General features: G+C 35.0%; 1 protein-coding gene across 3 annotated transcripts; it reads left to right on the plus strand.

The window, feature by feature from the left end:
• The first annotated feature begins 268 nt into the window (after nt 1-268).
• Nucleotides 269-16715, plus strand: LOC130826272 (imidazole glycerol phosphate synthase hisHF, chloroplastic). 3 transcript variants are annotated; one of them, XM_057691872.1, is made up of 20 exons: nt 269-477; nt 1045-1349; nt 1449-1531; nt 2243-2337; nt 3208-3311; nt 3472-3641; nt 3725-3839; nt 4542-4597; nt 4687-4725; nt 5078-5176; nt 8733-8795; nt 8874-8936; nt 9049-9131; nt 9670-9778; nt 9865-9918; nt 11212-11299; nt 13653-13690; nt 13980-14085; nt 14313-14479; nt 16313-16715. In XM_057691872.1, exons 2-20 carry the CDS (start codon nt 1181-1183, stop codon nt 16370-16372), a joined length of 1761 nt encoding a protein of 586 aa, XP_057547855.1. In that variant the 5' UTR covers nt 269-477; nt 1045-1180; the 3' UTR covers nt 16373-16715. The 3 variants fall into 3 exon arrangements, with proteins under 3 accessions (XP_057547855.1, XP_057547857.1, XP_057547856.1); XM_057691874.1 differs by having other exon boundaries at nt 1107-1349; XM_057691873.1 differs by having other exon boundaries at nt 295-477; nt 1038-1349.
• The last annotated feature ends 178 nt before the right edge of the window (nt 16716-16893 follow it).

The following is a 16893-nucleotide window of genomic DNA, read 5'->3' on the forward strand; positions in this document are numbered from 1 at the left end:
AAATTGATATAAAGTAGATATATATAAGACGAGTGAATATGACTTATGAGGCGGATAAGAACTCATACCTACCAACCACCACATATCAATAAGACTTTTTATACTCATACCCGCCGACATATCAATAAGACTTTTCATACTCATACCCGCCCACTTAGAGCAAATACGATACGAAACTCATAATTTTAGCCGTATGACATCCTTATTTCCTACCCTAACAAGTACTTTTCGTAAAAAGAAAAAGTAAAAATGAAAAAAATAGAAAAAGGCAATGTATTCCCTTTCCCTACTTAAGTGTACTTAAAAGCAAACGCCACAGTGTGGATGCTATATCCCCAGTTCCCATAGAACCATTCTAAGATCACTGAAACAAAACTCAAACACCATTTTTTGCTCATCGAAAAAGATAAGAAAAAGGAAATACAAGAAATTGTGTTAACTTAATCGCTATCCAAGATTGAGAACCTCAACATTCAGGTATTAAGTTAGTTAGCTGATTTATTTCTTTTTACAAATTTTACTAATTTTGAATAGATATTCAATGTATCCCCATTTTGTTTTAATTCATTTTGTTGTTGGTGTTTAAACTAAGTTATATCGCTTTAGGTTAATAATCATTTGATTATATTGTTATGCTTTTTTAAGTTTGATTCGTTTTTTCTGGAAGACTGTAACCTGCCATTGATCGGAATCTTCATTTCTTTGCAAATTTTGATTCAATCTGTTATAATCTAATATAATGGTTGATTAGATTATAGAAAAAAAAATTCGCAAAATTTAATATAATTGTTATGCTCTTTGTCGGTAGGTTCTTAAATATGTACTTGATATTAAAAGGTTATAGGCAGTTTTGCTTCAAGAATCAAGACATTGGAATAGAGAGCAACCCTTTTGAAGTGATTTTAAAGTATTTTAATTAAATTTAAAATGTTAATTTTTGACAATACTATGTGTTTAACTCTTTTGGAAATTGAAGTGATATTATTTCTTTCGACATTGTTCACAAAGGGCCTCATTTTTTGAAACAATTGTATAAGTAAACAGGGTCTCCGTAATCTTTGCTCCGCCCCTGATAGAACGTTACTACTGTTAATTCGGATTTGCAGTCGCTGTTATTGTTGACGCCGAATCTCTCTTCAATCTTTCGTCAACGCCGAATAATATTCTGAAATAGGGTGAGATGGAAGCTCAGGCGGCGGCTGCTTCTTTGAGTTCATCATTTTCCGTCAATAACGGAATCATTCCCTACCATTTTTGTCGTCTTCGCTCAATTAAGAGCACAAATGCCAGAATCAAGTCTCCAATTCCTTTTTCTGTTCGAGCTGCTGCAGTTAATAACAAAGATAACGGTTTCCTTCCTATTTCATCACTTTCATTTTTGTATATTTCATGTGTATAATTTTATCAATTCTCTAACAGTCTAACTTGAATTGTTATTACATTAATAGCTGTGACATTGCTTGATTATGGAGCTGGAAATGTTCGAAGTTTGAGGAATGCTATTCATCTCTTAGGCTATGAAATCAATGATGTGAGTCATGTGTATGCCTTTTGTTTCTTAGTTATGTATGGTGAGTTTCAATGTTATTATCGTGTCATTGAGTTGAATATAATAGATTATCGAATATGGGTATATACTTGTCCATCTGTATATCAAATGCTATAAATATATTTTGTCAATAAGAGCACAAAAATACTTACTTTACATTGTCATTTAAACCTTCCGTAATGAAATTTTTTCTACCAACTGTATTTTCCAGCTACTCTAGATGATGCTTGGTGGTCTTTTTGTGACATGCATTGATGTATGGCTTGCATCTCTTTTTTTTATTTTTCTTTTAAAAAAGCAATGGACTTGGGGGATTTTTCAATTAGCCAACAACTTAGGCTAAGTTTTGGGCTCTCGCCTCTCAGTTCACATAATATAACAAGGGTTGGGGAAGAAATGGTGGTTGTGGTGGTGATTGGAAGAGAGTAAAAGACCTTGGTTGTAAAGAGAAAAAGGGGAGGTTTAAGGTGGCTTGGCTGGGGAGGGGTAACAACATGGTTGGTGGTAGGCCATGAGTGAGAGTGAAGGTTGGAAAGGATTCAGAAGGAATGGGAAATAGGTTAAGGAAAAAGGGGCTGAAATTTAATTTACAGCGATGGACATAGTGATACCTGATGATCTTTGTACAACTATTACTTCATATGTAATCACTCTTCTTGTTGTCTTTTTTACTACTTCTTTCAATATATTTAGGTGCAAGAACCTGATGATATTTTGAAAGCAAATCGTTTGATATTTCCGGGTGTTGGAGCATTTGCAACGGCCATGAATGTTCTCAATGAAAGAGGGTTAGTTGTTTCTAAATTACTATTTCTTAAACGGTTTTTGTTTTGTATTTTATTTTGCTGCTACACTTGTTGATAGTTTTATAATGTATGGATTTTTTTCCATGAGTAGTTGTGAATATGGTGCTCACTATTTTTCATAGATATTTAACTATGGCTCATCAATGTAATCATGTTGGTTTTAGTTTGTCATTTCACTTCGAGTCAATTGGTCCAAAAATGCTCAACCCTAATCCTCGTGGATTGCCGTGTAGCCCAACCCAACATGTTACAATCTTTGTTTTAAAATGTGCTCTTAGTGCTTGACCTCAAGGAGATCAATCAATTACATAAGACAAGGCTTGGCGTTTGAGGCCGTAGGTGTAATTGTGCTAGTTGTATAAACCAAAATTTTTAAAAAAACTTTTTTGTCTTTGTTCTTTATTTACGGGTTAAGGCTATGCCTTAGGCCACATTTATTGAATCAAGATTTTGAATCCTATGATTAATCGTCCACCACTATCTCCTCTTCCTTTAATCTTTATCGACTAAGTTTGCAATTCTGGTTGGGAATAGTCAATGCTTTCTAGTAGAGTTGTTTATAGGCACAACATGGCTAAGCCGTTGGCGATTAATTAGAAGTTGAATCATTTTGTTTGATACATCTAGCTGCTGAATCAATTTAATCTTGTGAAATACCAAAGATGTGGAGTTGGGTACCTTAGTTGCTCTGTGTTTTCTTTGTAAAGGAAAAGATTAAGATACATACAATCTAGGTATTATATACACCACTTTGTACATGTCAAATGCTGTTTTTTGTCACTTGTAGTCTTTGTTTTCTCTCCAGAGTTTCAGTAATTCAGTTAGAATTTCTCTCTTTTTTTATTGTCTTAGGATGGCTGAGGCTCTATGTGATTATATCAAGAATGATCGCCCTTTCTTAGGCATTTGTTTAGGACTGCAACTGCTTTTTGAATCTAGTGAGGAACATGGACCAGGTAATGTTTGATCCCTAGTTTAATTTAGTGTTTGCTGCAATTGAGGGAATACACTTTACAGTTTTTACTTCGTTTGTAAACATTTGCTGTATGCTATCAGTGTTTATTGGCTTAGCATTGTTCCTTCGTGTTTATCAATTGATTTGTTGCTTTTTCTCAGTGAAGGGTTTGGGTTTGATACCTGGTGTTGTTGGACGCTTTGATTCCAGTCAAGGTTTAAGAGTACCACATATTGGTTGGAATTCTTTGCAAATCAGGGAGGATGCTGGAATCTTAGATGATGTCGCAGGCCGCCATGTATATTTTGTCCATTCTTATCGTGCCGTGCTTGTAAGGTTTTATGAGTCACTTGTGAACCATAAGCACAAATACTTGTTTCTTACTTGTATAATAATTATTGTTATCTTTTACAGTCGGATAGTAATGAAGAGTGGGTGACTGCAACTTGCAACTATGGAGACAAATTCATTGCCTCTATAAGAAAAGGAAATGTTTACGGAGTTCAGTTTCACCCAGAGAAAAGTGGAGGCATGTCATTTAAAGTGTTGCCATTGTTGGTACCTTTTATTTAGGATTTACTTTCTATGCTTGACTATGAATTTTAAGAAATTTTATTTTCAATGGTAGGGATTAGTAACCCAAAAGGTGGGCTAGTGGTGTTACAATTGGGAAAATAGATATGCCAAATTAGGAACACCAATGGTGGCAAAGTAAAAGGGGCAGAACAAACAAGGAGTGAGGACAAACAAAAGAGATGGAGGGAGTTGTTTATTACTACTCACAATGCTTGATTTTTCATACACGTTATTTACTAATAACATTAATAATATTATCCGTTACTAAAATGATAAAAAATGTAACTAGTAAAGTCCAATTTAACAAGACCTCACATAATACTGTTGTATATTTGTGCGTGTGTATAATATATACACACCCACACTCATATACACACGCACATACATACTGGAAGTACCGTTCGTTACTTATTTTGATTCAGTTCCAAGTTTCTGCTGGTTGTTAACTCAAAACGCATCCTTTTGTTTCCTTGTAATTTCAATTGTTCTAGTGCCTTTTTCATTTAATTAATATATGGTGTATGTGTTGCTTGTTCCCTTTTTAAAGATTTGATGTTTGATTCTATTGAATGGAGGTTGTCTTATATTCTTATAAGTAGAATAAAATGCTACTTATGATGTTTGTGCTAATTTGCCTCTAATTTGAATCCTCCAGATGTTGGTCTTTCTATATTAAGACGTTTCTTACACCCAGAGTCTTCTGTATCAAAGGTAGCTCATAAAGCTTTTGCAATGCACCTTTATCTTATTTGTCTTTGTTGAATATCAATCTTAGAACTTGAAGCTTGGTCCCAATTCAGAAACCCGCCGAAGGAAAAGCATCAAAGCTGGCAAAGAGAGTATGCACTTATTCTCTTTCACTCTTTTCTATCACTTCTTTAATTCTTTTCATTGAAGGTCACATATGAGAATCTTAATTGACACATTTGTCTTTTTGATATTACTATTGGATCTCCCTCCATGTGACTACTTTGCACTTCTGAAGAATCAAGTTTTTAACTTTTTTCAAATGAAGTTGACAATAAAACAATGGACATTCACTATACTCCTAGTAGAATACAAATCGGAAGCAAGCCTTTCATATGGCTAGATAACAAAGTCAATGTGTTTTACTTGATTTAATCTCTATGTTTGCTATTGAATATGCTAACATTGGCTTACCTTATTTTTGTTATGGCGGTGGGGGTATAGGTGATTGCTTGCCTTGATGTGAGGGCTAATGACCAAGGAGATCTTGTTGTGACAAAAGGAGACCAATACGATGTTCGAGAGCGGACAGATGAAAATGAGGTACTTTATAGCGTATATGTTATCTTATAACTAGTTTGCAAATGTCACAATATATGATTCCACAGTGACTTGTAGTATAAACCTTCATGGCTCTTTTCTCAAGATAGACTCCCCTATCCCAAATTTGTTGCTACACTTTACTTTTTGGACTCTTCCAATTTAGTTGCAAGATTTCCTTTTATGGCAAGTATTTGTTAGTCAACCCTAAATATACAACGTCATTCTCCAGTCAAGTCTACTTTTATGCATTCTCACCATTTATTTAATTAAATCACCAACAATGTAATGCATTCACGCTATCCAACATAATTTTAATCCTAGAAACTAGGAAAATAAGTCAAAACCCTCTTGTAACAACTAATTTGGGACGTAGGACCATTTATAAAGGATAGTAGCATAAGCTTAAAACTAAATGCAAAAAAGATAAACCAGAATAAGCTTAAACTGCCGTGGGATGGAGAGGGTTCTAGGGAAGGAAGGAAGAATTTGTTCACCATATCCACATCTACAACTTAGGTAATCTTATTCCATCACAATCATCTGTAGTTGCTACCTGTGCTAAAATCACTGAGATTTTTACTAAGTCCTAGCTTTTGTATAATACCTCATCATGTTATCAGCCTTGGTTGGCTCACCGATGCTGCCGATGCTGACATCTTAGTTTAAAAGGGTGTGTCTAGTCAAGGGCTTACCGAGACCATAGTGCAAAAATGCAATAACAACACTGTGATGAGGTTATCGTAAGGCCATATATCAGTCAAAAGCATGAGATCCCATGTAATCCACAATTTTTACTCATTTACAATGCGAGAAATATCGGTTCGGTTTTTTCGAAAACGTGTACGATGCCGCTGTTACGATGTGATGTGACCTTGTTTTTGCACTATGACAGAGACATTGGAAAAATTGTGTAGGTTGTTGGGTGCAACAATGCCTTTGGCAAGATATGAGGTGTGCTGTTCTGCAATCTTTTGTGGGGATGTGCGGTAGAGAGATCAGATTGTAGAACAAAAAACAATAACATGCCATCACCCTTATGCCAAGTGGGTCCTGCCTTGGCGTGGTTTTAGGGTGGGATCAGGGGTGTACGTAACCTTACCCTTGTAATGATAAATAGGTTGTTTCCAATTGAAACTTGTGTTACAAAAAAGAAAAATGATGGATGTTTCTGCTAATTAAATATCACTATAGTTTAAGGCATTCAAATCTGATGAAATCCTTCAGTGAATTGTGTAAGTTGCTCCAACTCAAACTCTAAACAATTCTAATGACTACCGACTTTGCTGTATCACTACCAGCAAAGGATTTCTGGTGATGGCCATCTATGTATCTGTTGCTTTGAGTTGAGAGCTTATCTTTAGTGCATGCACTTTTTCCCTTCTCGCTCCGTCTTTGATACTCTCTTTATCTTCCTCTATCATCTTTTTCTGTCACCTTTTTCCTCCTCTTGTCCTTCTATCTCTTTTTGTTGTCCTGCCTCTTTGTTTTCTACGGGAAGGAGATAGTTACAGTTTGCTGTTTTTAGTTTTCTTTCCTTTTTAATTGTTTTTTCAGACACATATAATATACTTCTATAAGCAATGGCATCAATGTCACTTATAATAGGGCTCATCACTAGATATTCAATACTCAAGAGAAGGTGAGGAAAGGTGCCCCGCACCTATTGTGCACACCTCACCTTGCATCTCATATTGGATATTCATGATTTTTTAAAAGTTATAACAAGTATGATAGTAGTCGTTAATTGGCTTTTGGTGTGACTGAGTTGTTAGCTGTTGGTGTTAGTGCGTAAATTTCCAGTGTTTAGCCAAGAAGCTATTGGAGTAGCAGTAGCGTTTACTTTGTAATTAGTTAATATTTAATGCGAAACATTACAAAAAAAATTCAGCCTCTGACCAGTACCTCCAAAATTTCTTTGGCCTTATATGACGTAAGTGGTTTGACTAAATAAAAATACTAGTTAATAAATTATGAATGTTTGGTAAACTTTACTAGTAGTTTTTAAAGGCCTAAAGTGTTGTGCCGATGATAGTTTTAGAAAGCTACAAATACTAGATTTTGAAAAACACTACCTACAACATTACACAACTAAAATTATACTAGCTAAATATTCGTACCACTAAAACAGTTTTTTGGAAAAATTGAATCTAAAAATGTATCTTGTAATAATAGTTCAATTTTAAAATTCTCACTGTTTATTTGTCAAAAGTCCTTTTATCTTAGACTTCTCAAATAGGCCTCATATGACTTACAACCTGTTACTAGGTATGGCACAACATTTCTTATAAATATAGTCAAAATGTAAAATTGCAAAGAAAGGAGAAAATAGTGGTAGGGTGAAGAAAGAGAAGATGATGAAGCAACATTTTCCTACTTCTAGTGTAGTAGATTTTGCTTCACTGCTCCTTAATTCACTGTGCTGGCTCTCTAGTGATGCTCACTAAATCAAGCGTTGTGCCAATTCCAACGGATGTGAGGTTGTTTTATGTAACTTGTAAGAGTACCAGACAAGAAGAAAGGAAATCCATTGTGGACCAACTTCAATGCATAAATAAATGCAATTAATCACAACAGTTAAATGATTTTGTGCAAGAATAATAGATACAGAATTTCATCTTATGCGCAAACCGAACGCACGAAAGTATTTCGCTTGTATACAAATTTGGATAAATGCTTGAGTTCATGATTAGTAGTATGCCAAGTCGCTAACACATAATTTTGAAGAGTAAACATAATTTTGAGGGTATATCACCCCATTTTAGTCACAATATACAATCATGGTGATTTGAGACTGATTTATTGCTGAATGTTTTTGTATTTTGGTGCTCCAAAATTGATTGATCAAGCGAATGGAAGCTTGCGCATTATACTAGTGGAAATTATCTTGACTTTGCTTGTAACATCTTACAAAACTGGACAATAATTGTTGCTTTTTGTTATGTAATGTCTTGAGTCTAAACCTGGAATCAAGATAATCAACCTAGTAAATGTCTATGCTGGTGGTTTTTTGGTCATCTTAGTCTATATTACGGTCGTAGAAAGCTTAACGATTAGCATCTTACAATGTGGTCGCCTGTGGTGACATGGACATATTTTGCACTGTACTCGTCACCTACCTCTCTACCTCTACTGCTAAGCTAGTATACCTTATACCGACACATACGTAGGGCACCTACTTTTGTTGAAGAGACCCTTCTTAGCTTTCCACAATCAAGAGACCTATTCTCGCGCAATGAGCTAAGAATCTCTTAGAAAGCACTCACAATATTCTGATGACTTTTCGCCTACACTCTCCTTATTTATAGCCTTTCACCTGTCCTTTTTTCCGCAACTTACTGCTGTTACAATCAACCTGTTAACATAATAATTTATTATTTCTAGAGTAGCCCTACTTGCCGATTGATTCCGTAATAGTCATGTTGGAATAATTGCTTGTTTCTTTTTCTTAAGAAAACTAGTACCACACTCATTAATTGGCATGCCTGCAATATTATAATTTGTAGTTTATTGTAGCAGTTGATTATGATGATGGAATCTCTTTTTTTTTGTATTTCAGGTAAGAAATCTTGGCAAGCCAGTTGAACTTGCTGGACAATACTATAAGGATGGTGCTGATGAGGTATTCCTTTTTATGGTTGAATGGAATTAAGGTTGTATTTTACCTTTAGCTGGTGCTGTAGTTAGCCTCTTTTTGCAGGTCAGTTTCCTCAACATCACAGGTTTTAGGGACTTTCCATTGGGCGACTTGCCAATGTTGCAGGTTCTGTTTCATGCTTCTTTTTTTGCCTATGCCCCTATCAATAAATCGTCTGTCTATTGGTTTTTATTCAACTTCTGTAGTTACTGTGGTTATGTGTTTCGCATGCATTTAGGTTTTGAGATTTGCTTCAAAAAATGTTTTCGTTCCATTGACTGTCGGAGGTGGTATCAGAGATTTTACTGATGCACATGGAAGGTATGGCTTCCAGCATCTTTTTCTGCTATAGAACACTTGATGGCAATGTACATGACTGGTGTCTGGTAAGCAGATTAGAGTATATATTTTTAGCACTGTTTTATGTATTGTACAAGAAAATTTTTTTAAATGAAGTTGAGTACAAATATTGGCTTTTAAAATTTCTGGCTGGGAATGGAGTGATGGACGTATATCTTCTTTTTCGAACTTCTACTGGCTGGAAATAGACAGTATCCATTCGTGCATACATCACTTGCTCCAGAGATGTTTGTGTTTTTAAAGATCAAAATTTTTTGATTACTAGGATTCTATTTTTCTCTTGTTTGTGGTTCACAGCATTTTATACACTTTCCTGATTCCTGCACCGTGAAAGCTTGCCCTCTCATCATTCTTTGCATACCTGATTTGAGCAATAGAACTTGGATGGTGCTTCACATATTTGCATTTGAAAGGGACTTTCCTTGGATTATGGAGTTTTGCATGATCTTGAACCCAAAGAGGCTACCAATTAAATATCTTTCTATTTCCCCATGTTCAGGCACTACACTAGTTTGGAAGTTGCTTCAGAATATTTTAGGTCAGGCGCGGATAAAATATCTATTGGTAGTGACGCTGTTTATGCTGCCGAAGAATATTTGCAAACTGGAGTATGTCTTGTCTAAGACTAGTTTTTGAGAATCGTTTTGCTCCATTGCTGATTTTGGATATTTTCTGGCTGTCCTGTATATCTTAGGTTAAAAGTGGAAAGAGTAGCCTGGAGCAGATTTCTGAAGTTTATGGCAATCAGGTATCTTTTAGTTATTGTTATTTACTTGCATAAAATATAATTACTTTACCATCTGCCCCTTTTGTGTTTCGGGTCAAATGGAAGTGACATAGAGGGACCGAGAAGACATCAGCACAAAAGAAAGACAACAAAGTAGAGGACAAGTAGTTGCTAATATAGAATAAAGATTTGAAAGTGAATAGAGAGAATAGTAAGAGAAAGAAAAATAGTGTGCTAAATGTAGTGTAGAACACAAATAATAGAAATATGTAAGTTCATAAAAAGAAAATGATAGTAATATGCAACTTTATTGCTTTAATTAGAAAAAACTGTTTGTTTTAATGTGTGAAGTTTGTTAAGGACAGAGAGAAACTTTTTTAAAGCAATGTTCTGAACCAACCATATATGTTTTGATGGTTTTGCTTTTACCTAGTCCCTTTTAATAAGTAGTGGGGCTACTAAACTTCAGCTTTAAATGTGGTGTTGGCTTGTTTTCCTGCCAACTTTACTGGTAGCTTGCCCATATCTATATTCCTCAAAGAGGGAAAAATTAACAAATTGTAGCAAATTTAAGGCTTCATTAATTTTGGGGTTGTCATTACTCATTACCAGTTGGAAACTTGAGTTTACATTTCTTATTTCTCAGGTTCTATTGCACTACAACATTCTATTACCCCAATGCCATTAGATAACTTCAACTTAGGCTCTCACCTGGGTAGGATTTTGAGGATTGGATACCTTTGTAAAAACATAGAGATTGTTTCCTATTAACCCTTTGAAATGTCAGGAGTAACCTCTAGATTAACACATTATTTGATGATTAATTTTATTATAGTGCATTAAAACTAAAACCAAAGGCAACAAGTCTTGTATGAGACCGTCTCACCATGAGACGAACCCATATAGTTACTCCATTTCTATATTTGATTACTTTAAGGTTATGAGTGATCACTTTAAATTTATAGGTGATCACTTTAAGGTTATAAGTGATCACTTTAAGACAGTAAATGTACATTTGGAAAACCAATAGAGATGGTCTCACTGTGAGGTCGTCTCATTTGAGAATGTGTGAACCAAAGAACTACAAATCATTGTCTCCATCAAGAATGGACTCTACATATATACATTACATTGAATTCCTTTAATGACGACGGATAGCCCTAACAAGGATTTTAATCTGGCCAAAATTAAAGGGAGATGATAGCACTGGGTTATACTAGCGAGACTTTTGCACATTTAGGAAAGCATAGTGGTGTTTGATAGATTTTTTTTTTTTTTTACAAAAACTTCTTAAATGTTTATATTATTTCACAGGCAGTTGTGGTAAGTATTGATCCTCGTCGAGTATACATAAATTCTCCTGATGATGTGCCTTTCAAGTCTATTAAGGTGACGAATCCAGGTAAAATCTATAATGTATACTTGATTCATATTAGCTCAATTACATGTTCTCTAAGAATTGTTGCAAAATAACCCAAATAGTTAGCTGATCATTTAAAACTGCCAAATTAAAAAATTAAAATAGAATTAATTTATGACTGAATCTTGTCTTTCCCAAGCCTCTTCTGTTCTTATTTTTGAACTCTAATGATCATGATTGCCTTTTTTAAGTATATCCATACCGGCAGATTTTACCTTATATATTCCCATTTTATTACAAGTATATTTGTTCATTTTTCATTTCACATATAATTGTTTTTGTATATGCTTTTCCTGAGCACGGTCGCAAATTCACGATAATTATTAAACATTGGTGTTTTATAGACTAATACTGTTTTTGTAATTAGCTTAGCCTGAAGATTGAAATTGGCTACACGGACCATGATGCCATTACCATGAGTCTCACATGATTTCTTTTCTGCTCTCCCCCACTATGTGCAACATGATCTTTAGTCTCTGCTGACTTCTATTATCTTTATTATTCCAACTATCTTTTCTCCAAACTGATGCTAATATGAAACTTTTTGAAACCAGCATACGGGGTTCTCCTTCATCTTATCCCTACTTTGGGACTGTCGCTCCTGTTGTACTGTGGATTCTTTTCATTTTTGAAACTATATAGTGTTATGAAACTGTCCCTTATTTTTGAAACTATATATTGTCATGAAACCAGTAGCCGCACTCCATTTTTGCCACCCACTGGGTCACATCTTGTTGAACGTCTGACTACTTTGGAATGTAGACTCAAGGTACTTGAAGCATCCACTGGGAGCACTTTCTTTTTGTTCCAACATTATAGTGTTTCTATTTAGTACACATGATCCTTATCCTTCAATTTCTTCTTTTGCGGGTTTGGTTGCATATGAATGTTAAGACTAGGTGTTTGTGATGGGTGACTACACATTCGCTTTGTATGCCCTTATAGTTAAGTCAGTATATTCTATCCTTTATCCTAGTCAAGAAGTAATTGATTTTTTAGCATCCATTCCATTTTAATAGGTCAAAGTACCAAAAAATCATATGCTTGTGCAAAATTCAAATTATCCACACTGTAGTCTGTCCACATTTCTTGTTCAATATCCAAAGTCTCTATGGAGTATGGACACTCCAAAACCATTTTGTGTCTGCCCAACATGACCATTCAAAACCCTTCAATATATAACTTTTTTATGCTGGGATACTTTGCATGACACCATCTAACCCCCCTTCCCCCAAATTGTTCTTTGAAAACTTCCTTTTCTATCATTTGAGGTGCATACACTCAATATTTCTCTTCCGTACATAAGCTCCACCCTCGTGATTCTATCTTATGTTCTACAAACCTCTACCACATCATTGGCTAACCACTGATCCATCTTAATACTAATCCTATCCTCTCCTGAACACCAGCTTTTCACTAACCCACTTTGCCTCCTACATACAAAGAGTTAACTTACGTTGCCACAAAGAATATGCAAATTGAATGTTCTGTTATATTTAATTTCTATCCAAACACAATGTTCACTTCCATCTACTTTAGATCTTTTGGCTAAAATTATACTCCTATCAAATATAAATGTGCTATAGATCAAACGGAAGAACTCATCCCAAGAAACTAGTGTAGTTGGTGAGAGCCTATTTCATCCACGAGTTCCTCATTAGTTTCCCATACAATCGAAGTGGGACAAGTCTCAATACTTCACAATTTTCTTAAATCCATTACATTGGACCCCTAATAGGGCCCACCATCCTCGTTGGTCACAGGCCTCAAGGTTGGCTTAATCTAGGTCACCATTTGGTAGCCCACCACTCTGAGTCGGCTCTTGTTGTTATAGGTCAAATGGGGGAGCCATCCCAAAAGACTATTCTACGTGAGAGGTTATTTGATCTATAAATATCTCATCAATTGCCCATACAACCAGTGTGAGACTATTCCCAATGTCCCATACCAAACAATGGCCTCAAGTCCATTACAAAATGACAGCCCATGACACCTTATCTTGTGTGGACTATGGACCTTGTCATCTCGTCCATAACCAGTGTGAAAGAAAAGACTTAATGTGGATTTTTATTGTACATACTCATAGCAGACTTGATAGGAATATGTATATGATTATGTATTTTAATGAAAAATACTCAAATACAAGTGATCTGAGTTTTGAAATTTTTTGCACACGAATTTTGACATTTCTGTTGGATCAATTTCTGTAGTTGAGGTATTGCCCTGTCAGAAGTAGATCTTGATATCTAATGTTTTAAAGATAATAATTATTGATTCCCTCATTTTCATTTAGTCGTTTTGTTATAATCTTTGATATATCACTGTTGGATTTCAGGTCCAAATGGTGAGAAATATGCTTGGTATCAGTGCACGGTAATTTCTATAACCTGGATCTATGATCATGATTAAATGACATCTTTTAGTGTTTTTATTACTGCTGCTTTGGAGTCAAATTATGTTACTGAATTGATGTCTTAGCGGAAAATAATTGAGATGCCGTGGACATGTTTAATTTGATTTTACTAACTTGCTTTAGGATTGAGATATTGGGGTAGGTGTTACTTTCGGCATTGTCATGTACTTATGTAATCATATGTACATGATCAAATTTATGGATTTCATATTGATGCGATCTTTTTTGACATGCCTTTCCTTTTGCAAGGTTAATGGTGGAAGAGAAGGTCGGCCTATTGGAGCGTATGAACTTGCAAAAGCTGTACAAGAGTTAGGAGCCGGTGAAATATTACTGAATTGCATAGATTGTGATGGTAGGTCTTTCTCATTTTGTTTATGAATGAATATTCTTTTTCCAGTTTTCGCTATATTTTTCTTGATTTCGTCATTAACCATAATTACTTGAAGCCTGTTTTTGCAATTTACATGATCACATCAATATATGTTGTCATAGTATTTCATTCTCTTACCTGAAAATTGAAATGTATGTCGTGTGCTCTAAGTTACTTTAACACTCTACTGTCATTATACCTTGTATCAGGTCAAGGAAAAGGATTTGATGTAGACCTTGTATCGCTCATCGCTGATGCTGTTAACATCCCCGTAATTGCAAGTAGTGGGGCTGGTGCTGCTGAACACTTCTCAGAGGTTTTCAAGAAAACTAATGCTTCTGCTGCTCTTGCTGCTGGAATATTCCATAGAAAAGAGGTACAATTAATCTAAACTTTTCAAACTTTATAAAACATATCAGGTTGAAAAGTTGTGTACTTTTCTCGTGTTGGTTTTGGTTCAGTATTGTTTGACCCAACAGTTCAAGGGTTTCATTTTTTCTTGTTATAAAATATCTGAAAATACATCGCAACTTTTTAAAATTTTGATTATAATAATAATGAGGCAAAAAGAGCTTTTTAAGTCTTAATTATAATAACCCAAAACCTAAAAAGTGGCAGTAAGTAGTAGATCCTAATTTGAAAATAATATTGTAGTCCGTAAAACTGAAAATTTACCAAGTTGCGTCAAAGTTGGTAGATCTAATCAATACCTTAGCGATGGAAGCAAGTTGTCTAGAAAAAGAATTACCCGGATAGCATAAAATAGGTGTCAAAAGTATTTTTAGGTTTGTTTTTGTCCTACTGATTTTCCAATCAAAATTTGTGGTAAGTTGTCGCAAATTGTAGTTATCATAACATTTCTTAAGGGGCGAGAACGAGGGAAATCCCTTACATGTTTTCTAGGGAGATTCAATCCCAAGTCTCTCACCTGGCAGATCGACTACCATGCCAGCTGAGTTAAGGGAGCTTCTCAAACTATCACAAGGTTGAGTTTGGTGATTTATATCATAAGTTTTTCTAGGGAGATTCAATCCCAGGTCTCTTCTCTTATTTTATCAGTTCTTGGTTCTTTTTCAAGGATGCTAGCAAGGTTTGAGGTTTTAGGAATTTTCTTTCTTAATGCATTGCTTGGGTTAGGATTAATGCATCAAGATGGTAATAAAAATCAAGGAACATGAGTGAGTTTAACTTCCCTTCAACATCATCATTGTTCTGTTACTCGAATGCCACAAATACATACATCTCCGTACCCTAATGCCATTAAGTGGATCCCACTTAGATTTTCACCTAGATAGTGTTTGGGAGATTGAATTTACGCATTCTTGTCCTTGTAATCACAAAGAGGTTGTTTTCGATTAATCCTTGATGGAAAACAACATATGCTAACTTCATTGATAAGAAATGCACATAATTTAATGAGGCATTTTACTATATTCTACTAATACAAAACCATAGAACTATAAATCTTTAGTTCTATCAAGAAATAACAATGAAAGTCGCTAACAAAGAAACCAAAATTTTAAAAAGTTTTCTCTCACCCCAACCCTCCCTGATTCCCCCATCCCCAAAATCCCTTCCATAGCTCACATCCCATCTTCCTCTCTCTTGCAAAATACCTAAATCCCAAACCTCACCTACACTGTAGTCACCCTTCCCCCAAAACCCGTCTTTCAGTTCAAAAGTCACAGCCCACACCCCTCACCGAAATTGATGCCTGATGGTACAAATGAGTAGTTGTACTAATGATGTTACTGAGGTTTGCTGATGTGGTAGAGGAAGTTTTGAGTTTTTGATTGCGTATGCAGTTCATTTGGCAGTGAGTATGAGTGAAAGTGAATGCAAGAACATAAATTTTCCCCATAGATGTGTGTACAGCATTCCGGGAATCATCTTATCCATGCTTCACCGATGGTGCTTGGGTTTGAATTCTGTTGTGTTGAAGAGACAGGTACATGGTAAAAATTGTCTTCATTTCAGGATTTGTTGTGCGTGCCATATGTGAAGTACCTGTGCACGGTAGTTATATGCTCCCGATTGAGTAGTGTTTACATATAGGTGGTTTTACCTCCATATCTTTCATGAAGTTAAACTAACGCCTCATTTTTGTGCACCTTGTCGAAGCTTTCCTTTTGGTTGTTTACATCTACTCTGCTTGTGTGTACCAAATCCATGTTCCTTAGGCAAATATCTTAGAGACAATTTTTTGCAGGTACCAATTCAATCTGTTAAGGAGTATTTGTTAAAAGAAGGCATTGAAGTCAGAATATGATGGGGACTAATTGCAAGAAATCCTTTTCGGCTACAAGTCAAATTTGAAGTCGAAGTAATAGCGTATGTTGTACTAATTCGCTGATGTTTTATAATCAAGTTTTCCCGGCTATATTGCTTTTGTTTAAGACTTAAGTCCCATACAAAATGACCAACAATGTCAAATTGGGCATAAATTATAACGTTTTGAATTAATGTTTTTTCATTGGGAGAGGAGAGATAGAAATAAGGAAGTTTTGAATTGAGTTGTTTGAGTTCAAACCTTCAACTTTTATACTTGGAGCAATTTTTGATCTTTTTGCATATGATCACCAATGCAAATTAGTAATCCTCTTGTCTACCAATGCATGATTTTCTCTTTTTATCTTTGATATTTACCACTTTATGATCTTTTCTGATATTTTACTTTCAAAATTGGACTTCTAGTGATTACTATGTCCACTTATTAACATTTAACTCTTAATATTTTAAAGGGTATTTTATGAAATAATTTAATATAACATTTTTACGCGCTAAGATGCT

The sequence above is a fragment of the Amaranthus tricolor genome, chromosome 10, assembly GCF_026212465.1.
Source record: "Amaranthus tricolor cultivar Red isolate AtriRed21 chromosome 10, ASM2621246v1, whole genome shotgun sequence".
Taxonomy (NCBI): Eukaryota; Viridiplantae; Streptophyta; class Magnoliopsida; order Caryophyllales; family Amaranthaceae; genus Amaranthus; species Amaranthus tricolor.

Excerpts from the sequence above, each read along its gene's own strand:
- LOC130826272 (XM_057691872.1), top strand. The coding sequence starts at position 1,181 with ATGGAAGCTCAGGCGGCGGCTGCTTCTTTGAGTTCATCATTTTCCGTC. Across the intron at positions 2,338-3,207 it reads AATGTTCTCAATGAAAGAGG|GATGGCTGAGGCTCTATGTG; the intron begins GTTAGTTGTTTC and ends TTATTGTCTTAG. Across the intron at positions 14,086-14,312 it reads GAATTGCATAGATTGTGATG|GTCAAGGAAAAGGATTTGAT; the intron begins GTAGGTCTTTCT and ends ACCTTGTATCAG.